The 24,309-nt window shown below is 44.2% G+C and overlaps 1 protein-coding gene across 1 annotated transcript in view; it reads left to right on the top strand.

Annotated features, from left to right (window-relative positions):
* The window catches only part of CCDC60 (coiled-coil domain containing 60), a 257,290-nt gene that overhangs the window by 227,784 nt on the left and 5,197 nt on the right, over positions 1-24,309 (top strand). The window contains exons 7-12 of the mRNA XM_006865505.1: positions 4,190-4,427; positions 13,299-13,383; positions 16,606-16,680; positions 20,096-20,158; positions 20,714-20,836; positions 23,310-23,441. Of these exons, the coding sequence (XP_006865567.1) occupies positions 4,190-4,427; positions 13,299-13,383; positions 16,606-16,680; positions 20,096-20,158; positions 20,714-20,836; positions 23,310-23,441 (716 nt within the window). The remainder of the gene's footprint in view (positions 1-4,189; positions 4,428-13,298; positions 13,384-16,605; positions 16,681-20,095; positions 20,159-20,713; positions 20,837-23,309; positions 23,442-24,309) is intronic.

Raw genomic sequence — 24,309 nt, 5'->3', positions numbered from 1 at the left:
TCAGTAAATATTTTCCATCCTTTTCAGTTTCAGCAAGCAAGGTTGTATCATCTGCATATCACAGGTTGTTAATGTGTCTTCTTCCAATCCTGATGCCACATTTTTCTTCATAGAACCCAGCTTCTCGGATTATTTGCTCAGCATACAGGTTGAATAAGTATAGTGAAAGAATACAACCTTGTCACACACCTTTCTTAATCTTAAGCCATTCAGTGTTTCCGTGTTCTGTTCTAACAACTGGCTCTTGGTCCAGGTACAGATTCCTCAGGAGCACAATAAAGTGTTCCGGAATACTCATACTTCTCAATGTTGTCCATAGCTTGTCATGATCCACACAATCAAAAGTCTTTGCGTAGTCAATAAAGTATAAAGTTTACAAGGAGCGAATAGTGAGGTTGAACTGCCAACCTTGAAGGATGAGTGACATGGAAGGCAGTTAAAAAAAAATAGAGGAAAAAAGTAGGGGATCAGCATAAAAGAAGACCCCCAATGAGATGGACTGACACAGTGGCTGCAGCAATGGGTTCAAACATGATAGCACTTGTGAGGATGGTCCAGGATTGGGTAGTGTTTTCTTCTGCTGTACATACGGTTGCTATGAGACAGAACCAACTCCATGAAACGTAACAACAACAGGTTCTGGGCTACGGAAGCTCTTTGAGTTTATTATGCGGTTCCATATTTGTAATATCCCCACAGCACACTCTTACTATCACCGGGTGGGAGAGGAAGAAGCTGGGATACAGAGATTAGTGGCTTGCCTAAGATCACAGACCTGGGCAAAGGTAGACCTAGGAGTGTACCCCCGAAGGGTCTATCTACTAAACACTGATCACTACAAGTGCACGGTCTCCATGATGTCAGCATTATATCTGCCCCTCATGAAGATGTTCACCATTGTTTGTTCTTTCATAGACTACTTGCTTGAGAGTAAGGGTCTTTGTTTTTATCACAGAAAAGTTACTATGACGACATTGTGTCTGTCTCCAAAGATGCACAGAAAAAGTAGCAAGTGCTACAGACCTTTTTTTAAAAAATGTCCTTCAGGAATATTCATGACTAACAATGGAGTGGGTAACATCATGGCTTTGTAGGATAAGCACCGGATTGTGAACCACAGCTCCATGGGAGAAAAATGAGGTTTTCTGCTCCCACAAAGATTTACCATCTCGGAAACCCTGTATAGGGTCGCTATGGATTAGAACCAACTCGACAGCACTTAAAACAACACTGTGACAGGGGGAATGAGGAATCATGGAACTCATACTCTCACAAAACTGAATTCCCCCCAGAACGCTTATGGAAGAAGCCCTGAACTGCAGGATGGTGTGGAGTTAGAGGAATACAGAATGAGGAATCAGGAGATATGACCCTGTCACATACACAGTGTGTGAACCTGGTCATGCCATTCTTCCTCTCCTAACCTCACTACCTCCCAGCCCCTGGTAAAACTAACCAACACCTGCAGGCCCTGATAGTCTTCCATCTGCATTGAGTTTGTCAGTACCAAGGCAATGCTCATAAGCTAAAAAACCCATGAGGGTCAGTCAGGCCACATGCATGAGGACGGTCAAATGGATGCAAAACATTAGGGAGTGGTGAGGTCTCGGGAAAGTCAGCACACTGCTGCCCAGCTAAAGGCGGAGAGTCTCTGTGCAACTCTAGCTCATTCTGCCAAATAAGAATAGGAGCCCAAGGCTTAGCAATTTCAAAGGAAACCAATAAGCTAGGTTTTTATCTTTCAAGTTTTAAAATGTGAGACAGTTAAACATGTCTTCACTCAGGCCGCCACTTTGTAACCCTGTTTTAAGAAAGTACTAGGAGTCACTCAGGAAATTCTATGTCTTTGCTGCCAAAGAACAGTCCCTACTGAGGAAGAACACAGGAGGTGCTTAATACCACTTGTTAGGTAAATATAGAAAAAAAAGAAGAACCACGTGGGGGTTTAGAGCGAGTCCGTTCAATAAAGGGCACGCAAGATGCTGAAGTTGCCTGTTACATCCTCCTCTCAACATTTTCTTTTTCTGCCACTCTCAATTAATCAAAAGTGTCAGCCCTTCGCTTTAGATTTCCCAGCTGGGGTGGTTAATTGAATTTTAATTAATGGCAACATGAGAAGCATAAAATAAAATCCTAGCTCAAGGAAGATGTGTAGAGTGCACTGGGTAGGGAATGTTCTTTTGAGATTATCTCAGTCAACCCTCTTTGTTCCACAGCTGGGGAAACTGAGGCAAGGGAACGTTAACTTACTCAAAGCCACCTTGAGGCCTCCTGCAAGACTCCATGCTAACCCTATCACATAATCTGTCCAGCCTTCAAAGATGGCATTGACCAACAGAGTCAGGAAATCCTATCAGGCTGGATGAAAACGGAAAAGACGGGCTTATATTATCCCTGCATCTGACTTCCTTTCTCCTGAGGATGACAGGAAGTAGGTGGGGCTACTGTCAGTCTGACAAGTTCTTGACCTGTCGCAGTACCAGCACAAATGATAAACTACATCAATCTCCTAATTTGTCAGAGGAGAGAGAGCATGCCAGCTTTTGTTACTTGCTTTTCCTTTATCACCGTCATGTAACCCACAGAGCCCCACAGAGATCTGGTTCAGTCCAATTCAAACTCCAACTCCCTAGTCTATCACATTCTGAAACATTCTGTCATTGGTGTAGATTTCTGTTTAAGATTTGGAGGATTGAGGTGTCAATGAGAGAAGTCACTCTTAAGCCCACAGTCTTTCCCCATCTCATTGGCTGCACCTCCAATTTCTCTCTCTCCTCCTTCCTCTTTCTTGGGGCTAACCAATATGTCCCTCCCCTTTGCTGATGCAGCAAAGTTCCGCCCATATGATGATGAAAAGATTCCTAATGATCACATATAGTGAACCGCCCTGAAAGGAATCCTGCAAAATGCAATTGTCCTAACACTATTGTTGTTGTTGTTGTTGTTAAGTGCCGTAGAGTCAGTTCCGACCCATAGCGACCCTGTACAGGGTTTCCAAGGCTGTAAATCTTTACGGGAACAGAAAGCCTCATCTTTCTCCCACTGAGCCAGCTGGCTGGTAGTTTCGAACTGCTGACCTTAAGGTTCACAGCCCGATTCTTAACCACTACACTACCAGAGCTCCTGTTAGGTATATACTAAATGTTGGGTAGAAAGACTTGAACCTTGAACCTTTCAGTGAGTAGAAAAGTGCGTTACTTGAGTGCCCTGCTCTCAAGTAAAGGGACTCTGACCTTTCCCTATATACTCCTTAATGCCTCTGAGGACCTGCCATCCAGTCCTCCCTACCAGCCTACCACAACCCTGGCTCAGCCCCCAACCCACCAGACCCACCCCCTCAATTTCAGGGTCAGAATTCTCATCATCTTGTGTCCTTTAGAAAACCCCCTGTGACTACAGACTGTCACTTCTTGGGGTCCAGGCATCCAACTTGGTGAACAAGAAGTTGATAAGCACAATTTGGGGTCAAAACCAAGAAGTTATACCCTACCCTCTTGTACAATATAATAATCAGCTCTGATGGTGATTAAAAAGAAAAGTCAAAAATTGTTCCAGGCCAAAACAGCATCATTGGAACCATGTGTTTGACTTCCTGTTGGGACTACTTTACCAACCATGGCACTCACTGAATAGAATAAGTCCCAACATGTTTGTTTCAAATAATACAGTTTAAAATGTCCTCTCTTGAGATCGAGAATATGTCTCATGGTGTTTGTTGTTGTTGTTAAGTGCCGCTGAGTCAGTTCTGAATCACAGCGACCATGCATAGGGTTTCTGAGGAGTGGCTGGTGAATTTGAACCACCAACCTTACAGTTCAAACCGACCTTGTAGTCCAGTGCTTATTCTACAGTGCCATACCAAGACTCTAAAATCCAGCAATTACTTCTACTGCTGCTGTTGTTAAGTGTCATCGAGTCAACTCCAATTCAAACGAACTCTCTACAGAGTTTCCAAGGAGCAGCTGGTGGGTTTGAACTCCCGACCTTGTGGTTTGCAGTTTGGTGTTTATCCTACAGTGCCACACCAGGAGTGTTTGGAAAGAGCCAAAAGGAATTCACGCTCAGAGACAGGCCCTCACTTTTTTCTTCCCCACTTCTTTCCTTCTTCTCTACCTGCTTTCCTTCCTTTTAGCCTGCTTTCCTTGCCTCCTTATTTCTCTCTGAAATCCCTCTTTCTCCTTTTTTCCAGCAAACCAAGAAATTAAAAATTCCAGCGCCACGCACCACCGCCCGCAAACCAAGTCGGAAAGGCTCCACACCCAGTCTGTCTCGGACCAGTGGGGGGTCATCCCCCCAGAGCAGCATGATCTCTGTAAACCCAGGCTCAGATGAGCTGCCAAGTATGGTCACCCAGGGGACAGGTAGCAAGGACATCGAGGACAATGAGTCATGTTCAACCAAACCAGATGAAGAACCTCTTCATATCAGTAAGTTCTGCCTTGGTTCTGACCATCTGCTCTAACCTCTTGTCTGTAAGACAGACACAAAGAATCTCTTGTGCTCCATACTCTGCCTTCATGTACAAAACAGACACAAGGACACCAGCCCTGGTCAATTTCCTTGGACTCCCTTGCTTTCTCCCTCTGGAGATCAGAAATACACTCTGTAACTTGGATTAATCTGAGGCACTTCTCTTAGTGAGACAGTCCATGGTTATTAATTGCCCCTTTTTTTTTTTAATTTTAATGATTTATTTAGTTCATTTATGTAAAACATTGTCATTTCAACATGAAATCAATATAAAATAATGAGGTATTTTTACCTTTTTCTATACTAGATCTCTGAAATCTGGAGTCTACTTTTTAAACAACTTTATTAGAGTATAATTTACATATCATAAAGTCACTCATTTTAAGAGTGCAGTTCAATGATTTTTAGCTAACTTACAGAACTGTGTGACCATCACCACAACCAAATCTTAGAACGTTCGCACTGACGCAGAATGAAACCTTGTGTTCATCTTCTCTTCAGTCTCTCTCTACTCCCACCCCAAGTCCAAGGCAACTCCAAATCTGCTTTCCATCTGTAGGGGTTTATCTTTCCTGGACATTTCAGATATGGAAGTTGTATCACTCTGTAATGCTCACCTTTTCAGCATTTCACCACAATGTTGGAGCTACAGAACCTTTAAACAATCTGTGGAAAACTATAGAATGCCTCTCCAGGAAAAAATGCCAACGTGCATATGTGCAATTATAAGGGAGTTGGGGGTGGGGGTGCTGGTCTGTGGGACTCAGCCAGACAGAATTGTAACTGGATTCCAGACTCATGTAAGAAATTGGTTTTCAGAACTCTACAGCTTGGGTTTATATAATAAAAGGAGATAAGAAAATAGAAAGGGCTCATACAGAAAGAGATGAGGAAGGTAGAGGAAGAAAAAGAAAGGTAGGGATGTGAAGGAGGACTGGCCCACTGCAAAATCATGGACTCTGGTGTCTAGAACGCTTTCCTGCCGAATGCCCATCTGCTGTGCCCCTTTAGCAGGTCCAAGCTGAGACCTGCCTGTTCAGCCAGTATTGTTTAGAGTGCCTGCGGTAACTGAGGGTGGACAAGGCTGAGCTATAAGGGACTGGTGTAGTGTACACTTGAGAAGGACCAGCTTAGAGTGTGCTCTAATGGGCAAAGATACGAGTGGGTAGAAGTGCAAAAATCCAATTGGTGGTCAGCACTTAAGAATGACTGCTACCAACAAGAAGAATTCTCACCACCTCCCTTGTTCACAGGGGGCCAGAGGACTCTCCAAGCCCTGTAGGTTTTTTGCTGACTGGAAGTTGTCTTAGGCTAGGTTCTCTAGAGAAGTAAAACTAGTGAAACTTATATTTAATATTAATATTAAATATATATTTTGTTGTTGTTAAGTGCCGTCAAGTTGGTTCTAACCCATAGCAGCCCTGTATAGGGTTTTTGAGGAGAGGCTGCTAAGCTTGAACCACTTACTCTGAAGTTCAAACTGACTTTGCAGTCCAGTCCATTAACCCACAGTGCCACACCAGGACTTTAGGTAGATCTGTTTGTGTGTGTGTGTATAAAAGAGAAGTTTATATCAAGGAAATGGCTCACAACTGTATAGGTGGGTGTCAGGCCAGGTTTTCTAGAGAAGTAAAACCAGTGAAACATATATAGAGAGAGACGTTTATTATCTTACAATTGTAGAGTCTCTGGTCCCCAGTGGAAGAGAGCTCCTCCCACATGTCTATTATACTGGGAACAGGCCACACCCCTAAAGAAGCATCCCTTTAATTGACTGGCTGCTCACAGTCGCTCATCATAGAGTTAACTATGCCTGTATTAGGTTTCATCATCATGGGAATAAGCACATCCCAACTGCTCAACCTGGCCTATCCGAGTTGACACAGAAACCTAATCACTACACTGGGAAAGTTCCAAGTCCAGGTCAGGTGAACCAAGATCAGCAGGTAAGTCTGAAAGACAGACAGGAAGAGAGGCAGGCAGGTAATAGAGCAGGCCAATGGCTCAAGAACCACAGGTTAGAGAATGAACCAGATGCAAGATCCAGACCCAGCAGAATACAAACAAACTTTTTCTGAGTGTCCAGTATATTGGAAACAGGCCACACCCCCAAGGAAACATCCTTTCAATTGATTGGCTACTCATGGTCAGTCATCATAGAGTGAACCACATTGTATTGGGGATAACATCTCAACTGCCAAGCCACTGGGGATCCTGGTCCAGTCAAGTTGACACAAAGTCTTAACTATCACAGATATATTTTCTGAGAGGAAGAGGAACTTAGATGATGGGCAGATGTGTGACTCTTAAGGATTTCTTGAACCTTCTTTCATTCAACATGTATTTATTAAGCACCTACTGTGCGCCTGGAGATGAGATTTATAGTACCGTCTCTCCCTAAGTTTATGTTTTTGAAGAAGGAAGCAGACAATAAACAAGAAAACCATAAGCAAGACAATTGCAGGTAATAGATGCTACGAAGAAAATCAAGAGCATTGCAGTAGGGAGAGACTATTGGTGGGTATGAGGCAGATTTAGCCAGGATGGTTGAAAAATCCTCCCACAGTTCTGATGTCAGACCTGAGGACTGAAGATAAAAAGTTGGGGATGGAGGTGGGTGTCAGAGCATGTAGGGCTTTTGTATGGCCAGGTGAGGACTTCAGAATGACTCACAGTACAATAGGAAGTCTGTGCAAAGTTGTAAGGACAAGAGTGGCAGAAGCTGGTTTACTGTGTGAACGTGCCTGTGTGATTATTAACATTACATCCATCTACTTTTGTCTTTTTAAGTAAGAAGACAGAGTATCCCCAGTTTCCAGAACTGGTACATGGCTCTCGTTATGCTGAAAGCAGCAGGGAGCTTCTGGGAGCGTGGACCTTGCATTGCAAGGAACGGTGAATGGTGCTCTCTCTCTGGGCACATGAGACACTGAAGACCTTTCTCTGGTGGCCAGCTTCCTCCCACCTCTAACCAACTGCCTGGGCCAACTGTGCTGTTGTTTAAAACTTTTGGGAACCCTACCTGTCTTCCCCCATATTACTTTTGTCTCAGTTTAGAGATAGAAACATGGGTTTCCAGGTCAGATCTGGCTCCATGGGTTGTTTTTAGTACACACTATGCTTTGCCCCCACAAAAAGCAAAAAGTGACATTTCAATATTGAGAGATTTTACATACAAATTCACACTCTGAAAAATCTCTCTTTGAAGGCCTAGTGATCTGCAATCCTGTCTGTCAGCAACAGGCTGGAACTCCTCCCTCTGGCTGGGACATGTGCTCTCTGGTTTACCACAATCCCCACCACTCCCTGTTACCTCCAGTTATTGCTCCCAGCTGGCTGAGAGTTTGCTCTTTAACATCACCTGTGCCCTATTGTTCTACTTAGAATCCCAATGATAATAATAGTTTAATAGCTAAAACTAAGGAGGACTTCTATGTACCAGACACCATTCTGTCTCCTTACACACACTGATTCATTTAATCTTTTTCTGCCTATTTTCTCAGATGAGAAAACTGGAGCACGGAGAGTTAAATTTATTTCCCAAGGTCATACAGAAAGTAATGAATGAATTTGAAACTAGGCAATCTGGCTTTCAACTTGCATGTAATCTCTGTTTTATCAAAGTTTCTAGAAAAAGTGGAAATTAAAGTTCAAAAGGGAAGCTTGGTTGTTGTTATACCAGCCCATGTCACTCATTTGGGGTACCTGGCTCCTATAGGAAGCAGTCCTGGTGGTGCTCTGAGTTAGGCACTGGACTGCTAATCAAATGTCTGGTGGTTCAGAAACATCATCCACTCCATGGACAGAAGATGAGATTGTCTGCTCCTGTACAGATTTATAGGATTGGGAACCCTACATAGGGTTTCTAGGAATCAGAATCAATTTGTTGGCAGTGGGTTTGGTTTGGAAGGAACTTGGGCCCCTGTTGGGACCTGTTAAGACCCCTGGTCTATAGTCTCGCTACCTGTCATGTAGGTAACAGAAACAGTGTACTGCCCACACTCACACAGCTTTATTCTCGGTGCTGAGTCACAGGGACCTTCTAAAATGTCAAATCCAACATTGTACTCTCTACTCTTAACATCTGCCAGTGCCTCCCAGTTTCCTTTACAACAAAGTCCAGACACTGCATATGATCTGGTCACAGGCTCAACTCTTACAGCTTCACATCTTCACCTCTACACTCCAACCACACCCAAACACTTTCCCCTTCTTGAGCAAGCCACATGCCATTCTTTCTCTGCAGTACTCTTTCCTCTCTGTGGACTCCTACCCAGCTTTCAAAGCCCAGCTTAGATGTTCCCCACTGTGGAAAGTCTTTCCTGATACCCCAGTTCCCTGATTCTAGATTTTCTTAGTCCTTTGTGTTTGCTTTTATTGAGTACTTAATTTTAGTTTACAACTGCATCTCACTGTATCAGGTAAGATCTGGAAAACAATGACATTAAAAAGAAGTTTGTCTGTCTTACAAATTAAAGAAGACTGTCCAGGTTTGGTAGGTTAGCTTTAAAAGGTCATCAGGGATGTTAGTTCCATCTTTCTTCTCCAGCCATCATACATATTTTAGACTAGTGTAGACTAGAAGTATAAGCAAGTTGGCAAAGGACAAAAATACCCACTCCCAGAGGAAATGAAGAAGTCTTCTTAGAGGCTCCATACTACACGTCTACTAAAATCTATTGGCCAGAACTTAGTCACAAAAGCATACCTAGCTGCAAAGAGTGTTGAGAAATTGGTTATGGCAAATGCTTCACCCCACAAAAGAGAATCAGAGCTCTATTCCTAAGGAAAAAGGTGAAAAAGGATGTGAGTTTCCTGCAAGTGTGGACCAGTAGTTATCTCATTCACCTTAGGCTTGGCACACAGTAGGTACACAATAATGGCTAAGAAATACATTTGCACCAGAAACCTACCTGGGAAAGAAAGTCCTTCTATTTCAGGCCTCCCTCAATTTATAATTTAGCCTTCATCCCATTTGTCACAGTCTTGACAAAAGTAGATTAATTTCCCAGCCTTTCATTGCTTTCTAAAACCTCCTCAAATTGATTCTGAATTCATGAAACCTATTCTGAGAGATGTGCCATTTGACCAAGGTCTAATTTCTAGGGCTGGATGCATAATGAAGTCTTTGTGGATGCAAATCACTGGAGACAGCAGTTGTAACGTCTCCTTGGACTGATCCCCTCCCCAAATCAATGGCAGGGGGTTCTTTTAAGAAATGAAAGCCTGTTCCTTCTGCAAACTCTGGAAGCTCCAAATTTCAGATTTCTAGAGGGGCAAGTTATTTAAATAGCAACACAAAATGACAGGCCTGATTCAGGCTAATGCCTCCAATCAAAACAAAACTCCTATACAACAGCAACAACAAAAGAAAAACAAAACCAGTTGTTATCAAGTTAGTTCCAGCTCATGGTAGTGCCATGCGTGTCAGAATAGAACCGTGCTCCACAGGGTTTCTGAGGGCTGATTTTTTGTGTTAGTAGATCAGTAGGGCTTTCTTCTAAGATCCTCTGGGTGGGCTTGAACCTCCACTGTTCAAGTCCCACAACCACGGACTTGATATGTCCTTATTTTTCCTCCAAAGAGGAAAAGAAATGAGCTTTGTCAGTAAGGATGACACTCTTGGATGGGTTAGGGAAAGAAGAGAGTTGTCCATCATTTTTTTTCTTTGGGGAGATGGTTTGATCATCAAAAACACAGAGTTGGTATGTTTGAGCCACAGTACCAAAACCCGGGGTATATTCCTGTTAGTATTGGTATCCGTCACAGGATTTTCTTCCTCAGGACATCTCCACCACCACTTTGTGGCATCTGCATCCTCTCCAAACAAGTTTCATCTCCCAGGTAGCTCTGAGAAATAGATATGAACCTCATAGTCCCAACACCTGTTCTATTTCCCATATACCTAACACTTCAACAACCTGATGCAAGAAGCTTCCCATTGGTGGACACCATTCTCCTAAAGGCATTATTGTTGAGCAGGAAAAAACAGTATTTGTGGTGCATTATGTGAACTGTGGAACTTTTATACATGAGTGTCTAGGAGGGCTGCCCACTTTGACAGGTGCTGGTATCCACCCATCAGAGGCTGGTTTACATATGGGTAATGGTATGGATGGTAGAGTTATTAGATGTTGCTTCTTGGTACCAAGGACATATCTCCCTCATGAACAGGCTTCTTAACACATCTTTCATAAACCTGGGATGCATGGGAGTGGGAGAGATGGGTAAGACAAGTCAAAAATGAAGGTTATCTCCAGGTCAAATGGAATCATGTCCACCAATTACTAGGAAACCAAACCACTTTAGAGTTAGTAGTTGAAGTCCAAAATACCTGTTTGTGTTATCACAGCCTGTTGTTCTTGCTGTTAAGTGTCATGGAGTCAGTTCCAACTCAAGTGACCCTATATAGGGTTTCAGAGGAATGGGTGGTGGGTTTGAATAGCCGACCTTGCAGGTAGCAGTCAAGCGTTTATCTGACACCACCACAATAGCCATGCTGTTTTTGTTATTTAGGGCCATAAAGTTGGTTCCAACTCATAGTGACACTGACAACAGCCTGGTTTTGTTGTTAAGTGCCATCAAACTGGTGCCCACTCATAACGACCCTCTATAGAGCTTTCAAAGAGCAGCTGGTGAGTTTGAACTGTTGACCTTGTGGTTCAATCCAACTTTGCCAGCCCAGTGCTTTAGCCCACAGCGCCACACCATGACAACAGCCTAGTTGGTGCCAAAAGCATTATGGGTAGCTCTTTTCTTACCCCACTGATTACATTCATAAGCAAGACTGCACATAGACAGCCTTGGGAAACACAGGGCTTCTGGCCTTCCTTTCAAACATAGATTTTGATAACTGAGCTGGAGTCAACTCCAACCACCCACCAAGGGGTGAAAAGTGCCTTCACTGATGATGTCATGCTTTCTTGGCATCCTAAATCTAGCTCAGAGTCTCCCAAATCTTTCCTCTTTTTCCCTTTGTTGTTGGTGTTAAGTGCCATCGAGTTTGTTCCAACACATAGTGACCCTGTATAGGGTTTCCAAGGAGCGGCTGGTGAGCTTGAACCACTGACCTTGCAGTTCAAATGCCTTTGCAGTCTGGTGCATTTACCCATAGCGCCACCTTAACCATTTATTCATTTAGCAAATATTGACTCAGCTTCCTATGTGCCAGGTATAGGGCCAGGAGCGATTAACAAGAAGACAAATAAGATGTGGCCCCTGCCCTCAAGGAGCTCCCAGTCTGAAGGGGAAGACAGACCTATGAACAGGCAATTGCCATTCCGTGAGATCAGGGTTGTCAGGATCCATAATGGGGTCCTTTAAACAGGAGTGACTATAGTTCCAGAATTCCAGAGGAGAGAGGAAAATACAATGGGTATGTCTTTATTTTATATATAAGGAACCAACATTTGCCACTCTTCTCCCCATTCTAAAACAGTGCAACCATCACCAAAATAGAAAGTTAAAATAAAAAATTGTGAAAACTTCAGCTTTATTCAGCGATTCCTATCATAACATGCTTGTTCATGTTGGAATACAAACAGTTTTTCACAGCAAAGAATATACATATAAGACTCTTCCTATAGTCACTCACGTTCCAGTCATTATCTTGGTTCCTATAATTAGGACTCCTGGTGTAGTGCTATAGGGTTAGCACTGAACTGCAAACCACAAGGTCAGCAGTTCAAATCCACCAGCTATTCTTTGAAAACCCTATACAGGGTTGCTATGAGTTAGAATTGACTCGACGGCACTTAACAACATAATTATTTGGGGTCCATCTCAATACAAGTATCTCTTTCCCTATCTCCCTTTCCTTTACTATTTTCCACCCATGTGTTCTCTGTCTGTGTAGACATTCCTCTTCTCATTTTACCTCTTCTGCTAGGGAAGTTTCTGGTGACTAACAGTCACCAAGTAACTAGCCTCACGCTGTGTGTTTCAGAACCACGGACAGCTACCAACACCAGTAACCCTGGGTCTCAACCCCTCTGGCTTTGTGTAAAGCAGATTCCACGCTAGGAATGAAGAGAAAATGAGTGAAGGGGGCCAGCCATTTGCAAATCTGGACCATTATAATGAAACACTTGGGGTGGTTCTTCACTTACATTCTCCCAGTTTTCTGGCTGCACAAAGCCCACCCCATCTATGCTTCATTTTCTCACTTTTGAGAGTGTTGTAAAATACAACAATCTGAAGTATGCTAACAAGGGACAGCTAATGTGATGCAGAGAACTGGGATCCACAGGGACTGCTGAGCACATGCCTGTGTACAGGTCAAATGCAGCAGGAGTGAGGAAGGGTAGGTAGAACCCATCTCAGATCCTTTCCCACCTCCCAGCCCTCCACCCAGGAAGTTGAAGGTCTAAACTTCCACATGAAACATTCCAGTTTTCAAAAAGTTGTCACTTACCTCAAATAAAACATATTTCTGAGCTAAATTCCAGTCTATGGATCTCCAGTTCAGAGCTATGGGGATCAGACAGAGTTTTCGGAAAGTGGCAACACCTCGTTGGGATCGCAAACAGTTCTTTCTCTCTGGTTACCAGTGAGTCTAAGAGGGGGGAGAAAAGGTGACATGAAACAGGAGCAGGAGAGAGCACCTGGATCCTCAGAGCCACAGAGGTCATGTGGAGGAATTTAGACTTTGCCCAAAAGGAAATGGAGAGTCACTTTAGTGTTTTAAGCAGGAAGTGTGGCAGTCAGGTGACAGCCTGTTCAACACTGTCAGCTGCCTCTCCTAGGACCCTGATCTACTCCTCCCCGAGAGCTCCCTGACTCTCAGCCCACAGGCACACCCATACAGTGGCCCCTTTTGTTCCCATCAGATCTGCAAAAGCTACTAGAGATGGTTTGGGAAGATGCCCGGAGAACAGTCATCAAAGAAGATGGGACTCAAAAAAAAGTACCTAGGTATGTTCTCTTGACTTTTGGGGACAACAGTGAGGATATTAACAACAGCAGTTTCCAGTTATAAGACATTTTCTCTAAGTCAAGCACTGAGCTCTGTTCTTTATTCACCTAAGTTGCCTCCTTGCATTCTTCGAACAACCTTATGAGGTAGTTACTATTCCCTTTATTTTACAAATAAGGAAATGAGGCTCGGAGAGCTTATACCACCTGTTCAAGGTCATCCTGCCAGTGAATGGGAAAGCCACACTAAAATCCAGGTTTTTTTAATTCTAAAAGCTATTCTCGTAAGCACACTGCTACTCTGAATCCCAGGAATCCTAAGACTATTAATGCATTCTTTTTATAACTATTTATAGATAATGTACTATTTATGTTATTGTTGTTGTTAAGTGCCATCAAGTCAGTTCCAACCCTGTATAGGGTTTCTGAGAAGCGGCTGATGAACTTGAACCACTGACCTTGCTGTTCAAACTGACTTTGCACTCCAGCATATTAACCCACAACACCACACCAAGATTTATGACGGTACTTCAAAAAGTTCACAGAAAAATTCCATGGTCTTTCAATTTCATTTGTCTATGAACTTGTTGAAGTTCCACCTCTGTATTATTAAGAAAAGTGTCATGAAGGGTAAACCTCTAAGTATAAATAATAGAAGTGTCTGAACTAGTCAGGAGAAGGGATGGGGATCAGAGAAGTTTTCCCCAAAGAGGAAACTTTAGCTAAGATTTGGATGAAGCATGAGAAAGCTTTGGAGCAGGCATCCTATGTGTACACATGCTCTATGGCATCTTTGAGGATCTGAAATGAAATCATGACAAGATGGAGAGATGCATAATTGGTCTGTGGCCCTTGGAGGCCACCTCAAGAATTCTGGTTTTTATCTTAAGAGCAACAGGAAGTCTCTAAAACTTCAAGCCAGCGACCAATATTATTGGCTCACCAAGAGGTGTTATGAGACCTGGACTCGAGGAGCCCTCCCCTTGGTGAAAAGCCTTGTCCACAGGACTTCTGACATCTAAACATCTCAGAGAGCACACAGACATGAACTGAAGTTCCCTTCCTCAGGGTAGATTCCCTCTGAGTAGGAAAATTACTTTCCAAAAATAAATGAGGCACTGGAAGAGGTTCATCATCATCTTCAGCCCACTGGGATGCCGGCTGTGACTTATTGGTTATTGTTATTACCATAATTACAGTTCACCAAGCATTTTCATATGCATCACACCCGCTTCTGCGTGTTGGTGATGGATTTGTCTCCTGCTGCCTCGATCCGCATTGGAGCTCGGGAGAGTGGCACTTAGAGGGACTCGGAGATGATGCTGGCCCATAAAGCCCCAGTTGCTGTGCCCAATTTGTCAGTGTCACAGACAGTGTAAGTGAAGCACCCACTCACTGAGGCCCCTTCCCTTGTGAGAAATGACAGACATGAGCACTGGTGTTGGACTCAGACTGACCTGGTCCAAACCAGATGTCCTTAGACAAGTCTCTTAACCTTTCCCCAATTCTCAATCTTCGAATCTAACAAATGAAAACATGCAGCAGTCAAAGCACTGGCTTTGGGATCTAATAGGTTAAGGCCCATCTCCATGTCCATTGTTTACTTGCTGTGTGATACTAGGTAAGTTGCTTCACCTCTCTGATTCTTTTGCTATAAAATGAGGCTTATTAACAATCTACCCCAAATGGGTGTACATGAGATTATCCTTGTATTTTATTGGTGTTACGAAAATCATGCCTATTGCAATGAGTCATTTTAAAACATTTAGTAAAATATTGCATGTAGTATACTTAGTATGTGCCAAGCACCCCATAAATGGCAGTGATGGAGGTGATTGGGTGAACATTACTTTTATTCACATATATTGTCCCATGGCAGTTTCGCAGAACCTTGCTGAGATGGGTATTCAAGGGGGCTTCAAAAAGTTCATGGGAAAATTGCATTATCTTTTCATTCCATTTTTCCATGAACCTTCTGAAGTCCCCTCATAGTAACCATCACCACCACTCCATCTCAGAGACGGAGGATACCACCAATGAGTGACTTGCTTAAGGTCTTCAACAACAAAACCACCAGCAGAACCTGGTTTTCACAAGACCCATCACATGGCCTCTGCCTTCACTTTAAGGAGAAAATAACCATGGTTACAGAGCAGAGAACCTGTTGAAATCTCTAAGCGACATCATTTCCCTTGGGAGGCAAAAAAAATGATCTCCCTAATCTCTGGCCCAGGCAGCAGATATTGACGGCGTCAGTGTGGAGCTGCGGAGAGGCAGTTAGGGAGCACTACAGATTCTCTCCAGCGCCTCACTTTGAAAGGGATTCCACTGGCCTCATGTCACACACCAGATTTGCTCCCCCTTAAGGCTGAGTTTGAATCCTGGGGATAGTAAGAACCCTAGTGTGGTGTTATAGGATAAGCACTGGACTGCAACATCAGTTTGAACAGCAAAATCAGCCAGTGGCTCCTTGGAAACCCTATACACGGTCACTGTAAGTCAGACTGCATTTAGCAACAGCAGCCAACCAGTACACCTCCCAGCCCAAAGGTCAGACTGGCGCCTCGTTGTCTAAGAAGGTGGTTTCTTCTCTTAACACCCTCCAGTTGTTGTTGTTGTTTGTTGTTAAGTGCTGTCGAGTCAATTCCGACTCAAAGTGGGTTCCAACCCAAAGCAGGTTCTGACCCATAGAGACCCTGTATAGGGTTTCCAAGGAGCAGATAGTGAGCTTGAACCACCGATCTTGCAGTTCAAACCAACTCTGCAGTCCAGTGCAGTAACCCACAGTGCCACACCAGGACTCCATACCCTCCAGTAGTAATGTTTACCAAATATCCTGTAAGAGTAGAACTGACTGAAGTTCTTTGTTAAAAATTTCCAGACCTCCTCCCAGACCACTAAATCCAAACCTCCAGAGTAAGCGACATTTTTTACAAGCAACGAAATTGAACATTATATCTCAGTATAAGAAAAAGTCTAGAGTTCTCAAAGTGTGCTCCCTGAACTGCATGTATGTGTAGGGGTGTGGGGTTAAGTACAAATTCTGGGGTTTTGCTACAGGCCTCATGAATCCAGGCCTCTGGGAGTGGGGCCCAGGAATCTGTATAACCAGCATAGTCTCAAAGTGGTCTTTGTGCGTGGTAGGGATTCTCCCACAAACCTTCCTTGTCTTGGTGCACCATGTGTTCATTGCCTACATAAGAGGCTCCTCCTGTTTTACAGTATCTTGTCTATGGTGAAGCAAAACAAGAGCGAGTCTGCGTCCAAGGACACACAGACCAATACTCACAAATCCAGGTAAGAGGTCCAGAGCCTGCAGCAGGTGGGTCAGGAAGCACCCTACAGGTAGAGGTCACAGCTGAGATGTCCCTCAGCAGATGATGGAAGGTGGGGTGAGAGGCAGAAGGGTCCCTTCCCTTCTTCCTTGTGAGCTCACTGGAAACAAGCTCCTAAACTCCTGGGGACAGGGTGAGTATCCAGATGTTTCCCCCCAACAGCTTTACACCATAAAGCGACATCTTCCAGTGCCAGAGGGGTGGCATGAGTGGATTGCTTTATTTGGGTGACTTGGGAGGTGAGAGTCTGCCCCTGCACACAGATTCATTTAGGAGATACTCACTGGTTACGTGCTATGTGCCAGGGACTCTGCTGAGCACTGGGGATTCAGTGGCAAACAAGGCTAACTCAGTCTGCCCTCAGGGATCTCACAGTTTGCGCTGGCACACATGGGCCCCTTTGGCAGTCTGAGGAAACCTTTCAGAAAACTGTTTTTAACAAAAAAAAATACATACTATAAATACAAGAAGTCCCTGGGTGGTGAAATGGCTAACATGCTCAACTAACCAAAAGGTTGGCAGTTCAAGACCACCCAGAGGTACCCTGGAAGAAAGCCCAGTGATCTGCTTCTGAAAAACCAGGCATACTGCGTCCCATAGAGCACCCTTCTACTCTGACACACACAGGGTTACCATGAGTCTGAATCGACTGAACGGCAAGTGGGAGTTTTTGGTTTTTTTCTCTAAAATACAAAGGAACAGAAAGAAATCTATAGTAATACAGATTACCATACTACAATCAAATTTGTGACATAGTAATCTATAAGCTTCTTTATTAGTGCCTTATATAACAAGACTTAACAGCAGGTATAAGAACTACCATAATTTTAGATTAGTGTTGAATATAAATGGGTTTTCAAAAATTACCCCCACAGTTGGAATGTGATATGCAAATACCTGTGATTTCCATAATGGTTAAAGGTTAAAGAGAAAGAAACAACAGTGTTCCCAATATACCTCCTGGACCTCTTGATTTCTGCCCAGGGACATCAGGTTAGGAAACACTGGTCAATAGGGGAGTCACACATCTATCAGATAAGCCCACAGTCAGCCATATCATCGTGATTGTGAACAGTGATCTGAAGAAGGAGAGCTGGGTGTACATTTAACACCAGGGTTCTAACCAAGGCTGAGTTTGACAAGTAAGCTGAAGAACAAAGAAGAATCAGCCTAGCTATGAGGTGGGAACAGCACTCTAAACTGAGGGAATAGCTTCTGCAAAGGAGAAAGCTTAGAGGCAGTGAGCAAAAACCAGTATGGCTGGAACTAACTCAAGGAAAGCCAAGGCAAGCAGACAGTGAAGCAGGCAGAAAGGTCTCTCTAGCTGTTACTTTGTGTTTGTCTGTTTATCACCAGCTAAGTCCTCGTGTGGCCTTGTAGGATAAGCACTCGATGGCTAACCACAAGGTCAGTGGTTCAAACCCACCAGCTGCTCCTTGGAAACTTTATACAAGGGTCACTATGAGTCAAAACCAATACAACAACACTTAACGACAATAAATAATAAAACCACTTCCATCTCCCACTCCCTAAGTCACAGCCAAGACTGTCGCAAAGAAAAAATTTTCTTCAGGAGATAGGGGCCAGAGCCAGCGCCCTCTGAAAGGTTAGACCCCAGCATCATTACTGGGGTCCTAAAGCCCAGGCAGGTGAGATAAGGACTTGCTCCATCACTCACCAGACTGGAGACCTCTAGAGTCACTTCTATGAGTTTCTGGGAGAAGCAGCAAAGACCAGGCCCTTTTCTATGAAGACAAGGGTCTTAGAAATGGCTGGATCTGCCTACCTCAAGAAGTCCCAAATGCCAAGGCCAGAGGGGAGACTTAGGCACACATCACAGGAATTAGTAAAAACAGTCTGACTTTCTAGAACTATGTGGAAAAGGAATCAAGTCCATTTTCCAGGCATTCAGAGAAAATGGGGTATAAAGAGGACAGGACAGAAGGCTCTAGACCCTGGTACTGAAGGCCTAGATCACTGGAGGAGGGCAAGGGAGAAAGTCACAGGGGAGGGATGGGCCCAGGCAGAGATTTCACACAGCTTTGGCCAGAATCCTGGCCAGACAGTCATAAAGGGAGGGTCATGAAGAAATGCAATCAGTCCACATCTCAAATGGGTCAGATGGCATGACAAACTGGTTGATGTCTGCCTCCTTTCATGAGACTCCAGTCCTTCTGAAAACTAGGCCCAAAACTGAGTTTATCTCTGTACTTATTCCAGTGTGTTTGTTGTTGTTAAGTGCCACTGAGTCAATTCTGACTCATAGCGACCCTGTATAGGGTTTCCGAGGAGCAGCTGGTGAGCTTGAGCCGCCGGCCTTCCAGTTCAAACGGCTTTGCAGTCTGGCGCATTAACCCACAGATATAATTATATGTTGGATGAATGAATAAACGACTGCTGTATAAATGGACCAGTAATTTAAAACTATACCTTGAGACCTATTTCTTATAAGCTTCTTGTTGTAGAATTTTCAAAAAAAAAATTCAAAGGTAGGTGCAACACAAAACCTAGACTCCTGGAATGGTTGGTAAAGACCTTCTCCTTCTCTCCACCCCACAAATAGCATTCAACACATTTGCTCCCCATGAGGGAAGGAAAAGGAGAGAAGAAAGGTTACTGCTGTTTACTGAGCCTCTGTTAGGTACCAAATACTTGCATCAGTTTTATTAATTTAAACCATATACTGTAGTGTAGGTATTGGAATCCCCATTTCACAGAGAAAGAAACGGAGGATCCAGAGGGGAGTTGCTTGTGCATGAACTGAGAAGTAGTGGGTCCAGGGATGAGGACAGAACCCAGCTCTGTCTGCCCCAAAACAAATAAAATTTAGCACAGGGTTTAGGTTACAGCTAAGGAGCCTTGAACTCTCTGGAGTCAGGACAGATTCCTGACAAATTCACTAGTAACACTCATCCATCTCTTCATCAAATGTGCACTGGGTCTTGTGGTAAGTGTAAATTGGGGGTTGAGAGATGGATTGAAGGATTCAAAATTATCTTCTCTACCAGATGTAAAGACCAATTGTAAACAAAACACAGATCCATAAAATGTGTAACCCTACATTATACAAAACCAGATGGTACGTTGACCTGCAGTAGTGTGAGTAGACAGGATGTGCTGTGAACTATAAAACATGGGTAGGACTTGAAAAGGTAGAGAAGAAACAAGGAAACCCTTCAGGCAAGGAGCATGACAGAAACAAAGAATAAAAAGTGGGGGAAACAGTGAGTTCTGAGACTGGTACCGTGATCAGAACCACCTCCCTTATATGAATCCTGAAGATGAGTAGGTGTCAATCTTGAAGGCAGGGCTTTGGGGAGGGAGGAGACATCATGAGAAGATAACAGACAACTTTAAATCATCCCTTTGTGTTTCAGTGACAAGTCCAGCAGTACAAGCGGAGACAGCCACACCCAACTAGTCCAGAAGAAGAGTAAAATGTGAGTGATGGAAGGAGACAGATAAGGAATGACCAAGGGCTGTCCAGACTCCTGAAGCCATAGACACTGCCGAAAGGCAAGGGCACCTGGGCTGGGGCTCAAAGCCAATATGCTGAGCAGCAAGGCAAACAATGGCAAGACACTGTGCTGTGCAAAATGTTGTATTGCCTAGCTGGATCCACAGAAACAACCGTAGGAGGAGGGATCACAATTCCATTTTACAGAGAAGCAAATGGAGATTCAGCAAGGTGAAATGTCTTGCCTGAGGCCACACAATGGTGACACTAGAATTTGAACCTGAGTCTCCCAGATCCAAATCCCATTTTCCTCCCTCTGTCCTTAGCCAGACATGTCACTGTGGGCCATTGAATAAGGCCTGATGTTGCTGGAAGGTCTGCCTTTCATCCACCCAGGCAAGCACTGAAGGGAGAAGAGGGACAGGGCATCCCAATGCAGACTACCTTGGGCACCAAGGAGGCTGAGGTGGGACCCATGTGGCTAGTGGAGGGGACTCTTGGGCTCCATCCTCCATGTCTTTGTTGTCTGTGTCTACAGCCACCCCATTCGTGATATCCTCCAATGTAAGACTGATGTATGTGGCGCCATGAGGGCCAAGTTTTACAGCGTGGCCCAGGAGGCCGGCTTCTGTCTCCAGGACAAGATGGAAATCCTCATGAAGTAAGAGCACACATACCCAGTCACAAAAAAAAAAGATGCTGTCTAGGCACCTACTACATGCCTACATGTGCCAGGTACCGGGGCTATGGTAAAGAACAAGAAAGACATTACTTTCACTCACAGAGTTTATTCGCACTAGCCTACTGTTGTCAAATTGATTCTGACTCACAGCAACCAATAGCATAGGACAGAACTGCCCCATAGGGTTCCAAGGCTGTAAATCTTTTTGAGAGCAGATTGCCTCATCTTTCCCCTGTGGAGCTTGAACTGCTGACCTCAACAGTTAGCAGCCCGTTTAACCCACTTCAGAAGAAATAAAAGCATTTCATCAATAAATACGTAGACACAAGTTATCACTGCCATGCTGGAAGAGAACAAACACACTTACTAAAAGAGAGAGAGGAACTATAGAAGCCTAGCTGAGGTTAGGCAATCTGGGAAGGCCTCCCTGAGGAAATGGCTTTCCACTGAGCCCTGAAGGACAAAGAGGAGTTGGTTGTGTGGTGAGAAGTGGAAGGATATTCCTGGCAGTCCGGAAGGTGCCTTCATAGCTCAAGGACAACAGAATGAGTAGGGAAAAGGGGCAGATGACAGGTGTACTCTGCATGCACAGCCGGGAATGCATCTCTGGGACCTGAAACTTCATTTTGAGAGCACCAGGAAGCCACTGGAAGTTTTACTTTTCTATTCTGGCATCCCAGTCTGTTCCTTGACTACAGTGACCACACATTCATTCATCAAAGGCTGCATGGTGACCCTTTGTCCTCTCGTGTTTTCAGCAAAATAGACTACCTGCTCTAGGCAGGGTTCAGAGAAGCCCTCCAGAAGCTGCCAGTCTAGTGGGGGAGACAAGACATGTAAACTGCAGTCACTACACAGGGTGATGAGGGCCGGCATGGGAGAACGCCAGGTAAGCTGAGCAGACACAGAAAAGGGATGCCCTGTCTGACCCAGGACAGCAATCAGAAAGACCAGAGGGCCTTCCTGGAGAAAACAACATTCACAGTTAGATAAAAATAGATCCTGTTTCCAAGGTGCTTGCCATATACCTGGAACAAGTCTAAGGGCTTCACATGTATTTACTCATTTCACTCCTCACAGCAATTCTATAGGGTAGGTGCCATTATTATCCCCATCTCAGAGATGAGAGTATTGAGGCTCAGAAATGTCTCTTGTAGCAGGAGTGGAATTCAAACCCTGAGAGTCACACAGGAACCGTAGGAGAGGGAGGAGGACCTGGGAGAAGCAACAACAACATTCCAGAGTCCAGAGTGGCACAGGGAGCTGGCGACAGAGAGTGCTGGTGAGGTGGTCAGCGAAACAGGCAGAGGATAGATCACCAAAGGTGTTAGAAGCCCTGATTTGAACTGTATCTTGAAGACTTTGATTATAAGCCAAACATAAAATGCTGGGAAAGAAAGGAGACGGGGTGGAGAGAAACGAAACTAGAGAATGTTTTAAGGGCCAAAAGTGCAGAACCTGAGAGGGAAAGTTTTTATTCTGAGGAAAATGAGGAGCCACTGAAAGTTGCATGCAGGGGAGTGACATGGTTCTATTTATAAGATTAGGTCTCCTTGGAGAGATATGATATATGCACAAAAGGACAAGGGGAGTAGGAAAAGAACCAGTATGAATGTACTTAACAACAACGTGTCTGGCAAGGAGCTCTGATAGTGTAGTGGTTACGAATCGGGCTGCGAACCGCAAGATCAGCAGTTCGAAACTACCAGCTGTTCTGCGGGAGAAAGATGAGCCTTTAAGATTTACAGCCTCGGAAACCCTGTCCAGGGTTGCTATGAGTTGGAACCGACTCCACATAAAGATTTACAGCCTCGGAAACCCTGTCCAGGGTTGCTATGAGTCGGAACCGACTCCACAGTACATAGCAACAACAGCAACATGTGTCTGGCATTGTGTTGGGTACTTTACATACTTTCTCTCATTTAAGCATCAACTCTGAGAAGTAAGGGCCACTATTATCCCATTTCACAAATGAGAAAGCTGTGTAAATACAATCAAAAAAGAAGGGAATAGGGAATAATAAAAAGTGACTGGGTATGCCTAGGGTACCTTGGACCTGCAAATGGTTCAGCAGTCAAGTCCTAACCAAAAGGTTGATGGTTCAAACCCAACCAGAGGTGCCTTGGAAAAAATGCCTGATCTTCCCAAAGCTCACTGCTTCAAAACTCCTATGACGTTTAGTTGTATTCTACACACATAAGGTCACAATGAGTCAGAATCAACTTGCTGCCAAGTGTCTTGTAGTTGGGCAACTGGCAGAAAAGAGTGTTTCGGGACTTTGGAGAGAGTTGTGTTCCTTTGTGAATACCAGATTGTAGATATGGAGTGAATAGGAGGGTGTAGAGGATCTTATGATGGGAAGGGTGTTCACATCAGATCACAGAGGGCAGCGAAGATGGTGTAAGAAGGGGTCTGATTCTTCTCCCTCTTTTTTGTACAACCTGTCATGTAGGCGCCAAGAAGAGAGGGGTCTCCAGAAATTCAATTCTTTTCTCCTTGTCTCGACTTTTCAAAAGGATATAGCAAAAATGAGACATCAGGTTTCCGTTGTAAAAGGAGATGCTGAAGAAATTGCAGACCACTGGTAAAGATCCTGAAGGCCAGATAAGACAACCCCTGCTGATGCTGGTGGTGGTGGTGGGTGCGAGGGCTGTTATTACAAAGTTACAACTGATCACATTATCCTCCAAGTTCTAGAGCGGTATCACCAAGAGAGTCCCCCAAAGAGGATAAATCCAGAGCATAAGCAGGCCAAAACCCCTCAGTTCTGAACCACAGATCATCCACCCAGCTGCATTCTCTGTTTCTACTCTTTGCTTAACTCAGGTTTGCAAATAAAGATAAACTCAGGAGTCCTCCCAGGACAGACGGATGAGGCAAATCAGCCCTAAAATTTCTAGATCTAACGTCTGTTGGGTAGATACTCTATTCCCCCAGTCACGGACCCTCTCAGGGATAAAAGTAGGCCAGCAGATCCCGGTAGCAGCATGCCCTGGCATAAGGATGTAATAACCAACAGCCATGACTGAGAGATTACAGTATGGTCGATAAGCACTGTTCACTTGTTTTGTTCCTCACAAAAGTCCTGAAGGGCATATATTTACTCCCATTTTATAAACAAGGAAGCTGAAGCTCAGAGAGGTGAATGCATTTGACCATGGCCACACTGCTCATGAGGGGTGAATTCAGGATTTAAACACTATCTGATCCCAGTCTCTATGCTCTAAGACTAAGACAGGTGGGGGCGTCCAGACCACAGACCGTAAGTTGTTGTTGTTATTGTTAAGTGCCATCAAGTCAGTCCCTACCCATAACGACCCTGTTTCTGAAGAGAAGCTGGTGAGGATAAAACCACTGACCTTGAGGTTCAAATCAACTGCAGTCCAGCGCATTAACTCACAGCACCACATTTAATTAAACGTGTGACCAAATACAGGCTAATTTTTAAGTTG

Source organism: Chrysochloris asiatica, unplaced genomic scaffold (assembly GCF_000296735.1).
Source record: "Chrysochloris asiatica unplaced genomic scaffold, ChrAsi1.0 scaffold00078, whole genome shotgun sequence".
NCBI lineage: Eukaryota > Metazoa > Chordata > Mammalia > Afrosoricida > Chrysochloridae > Chrysochloris > Chrysochloris asiatica.
This window is presented reverse-complemented; position numbering and strand designations above follow the sequence as displayed.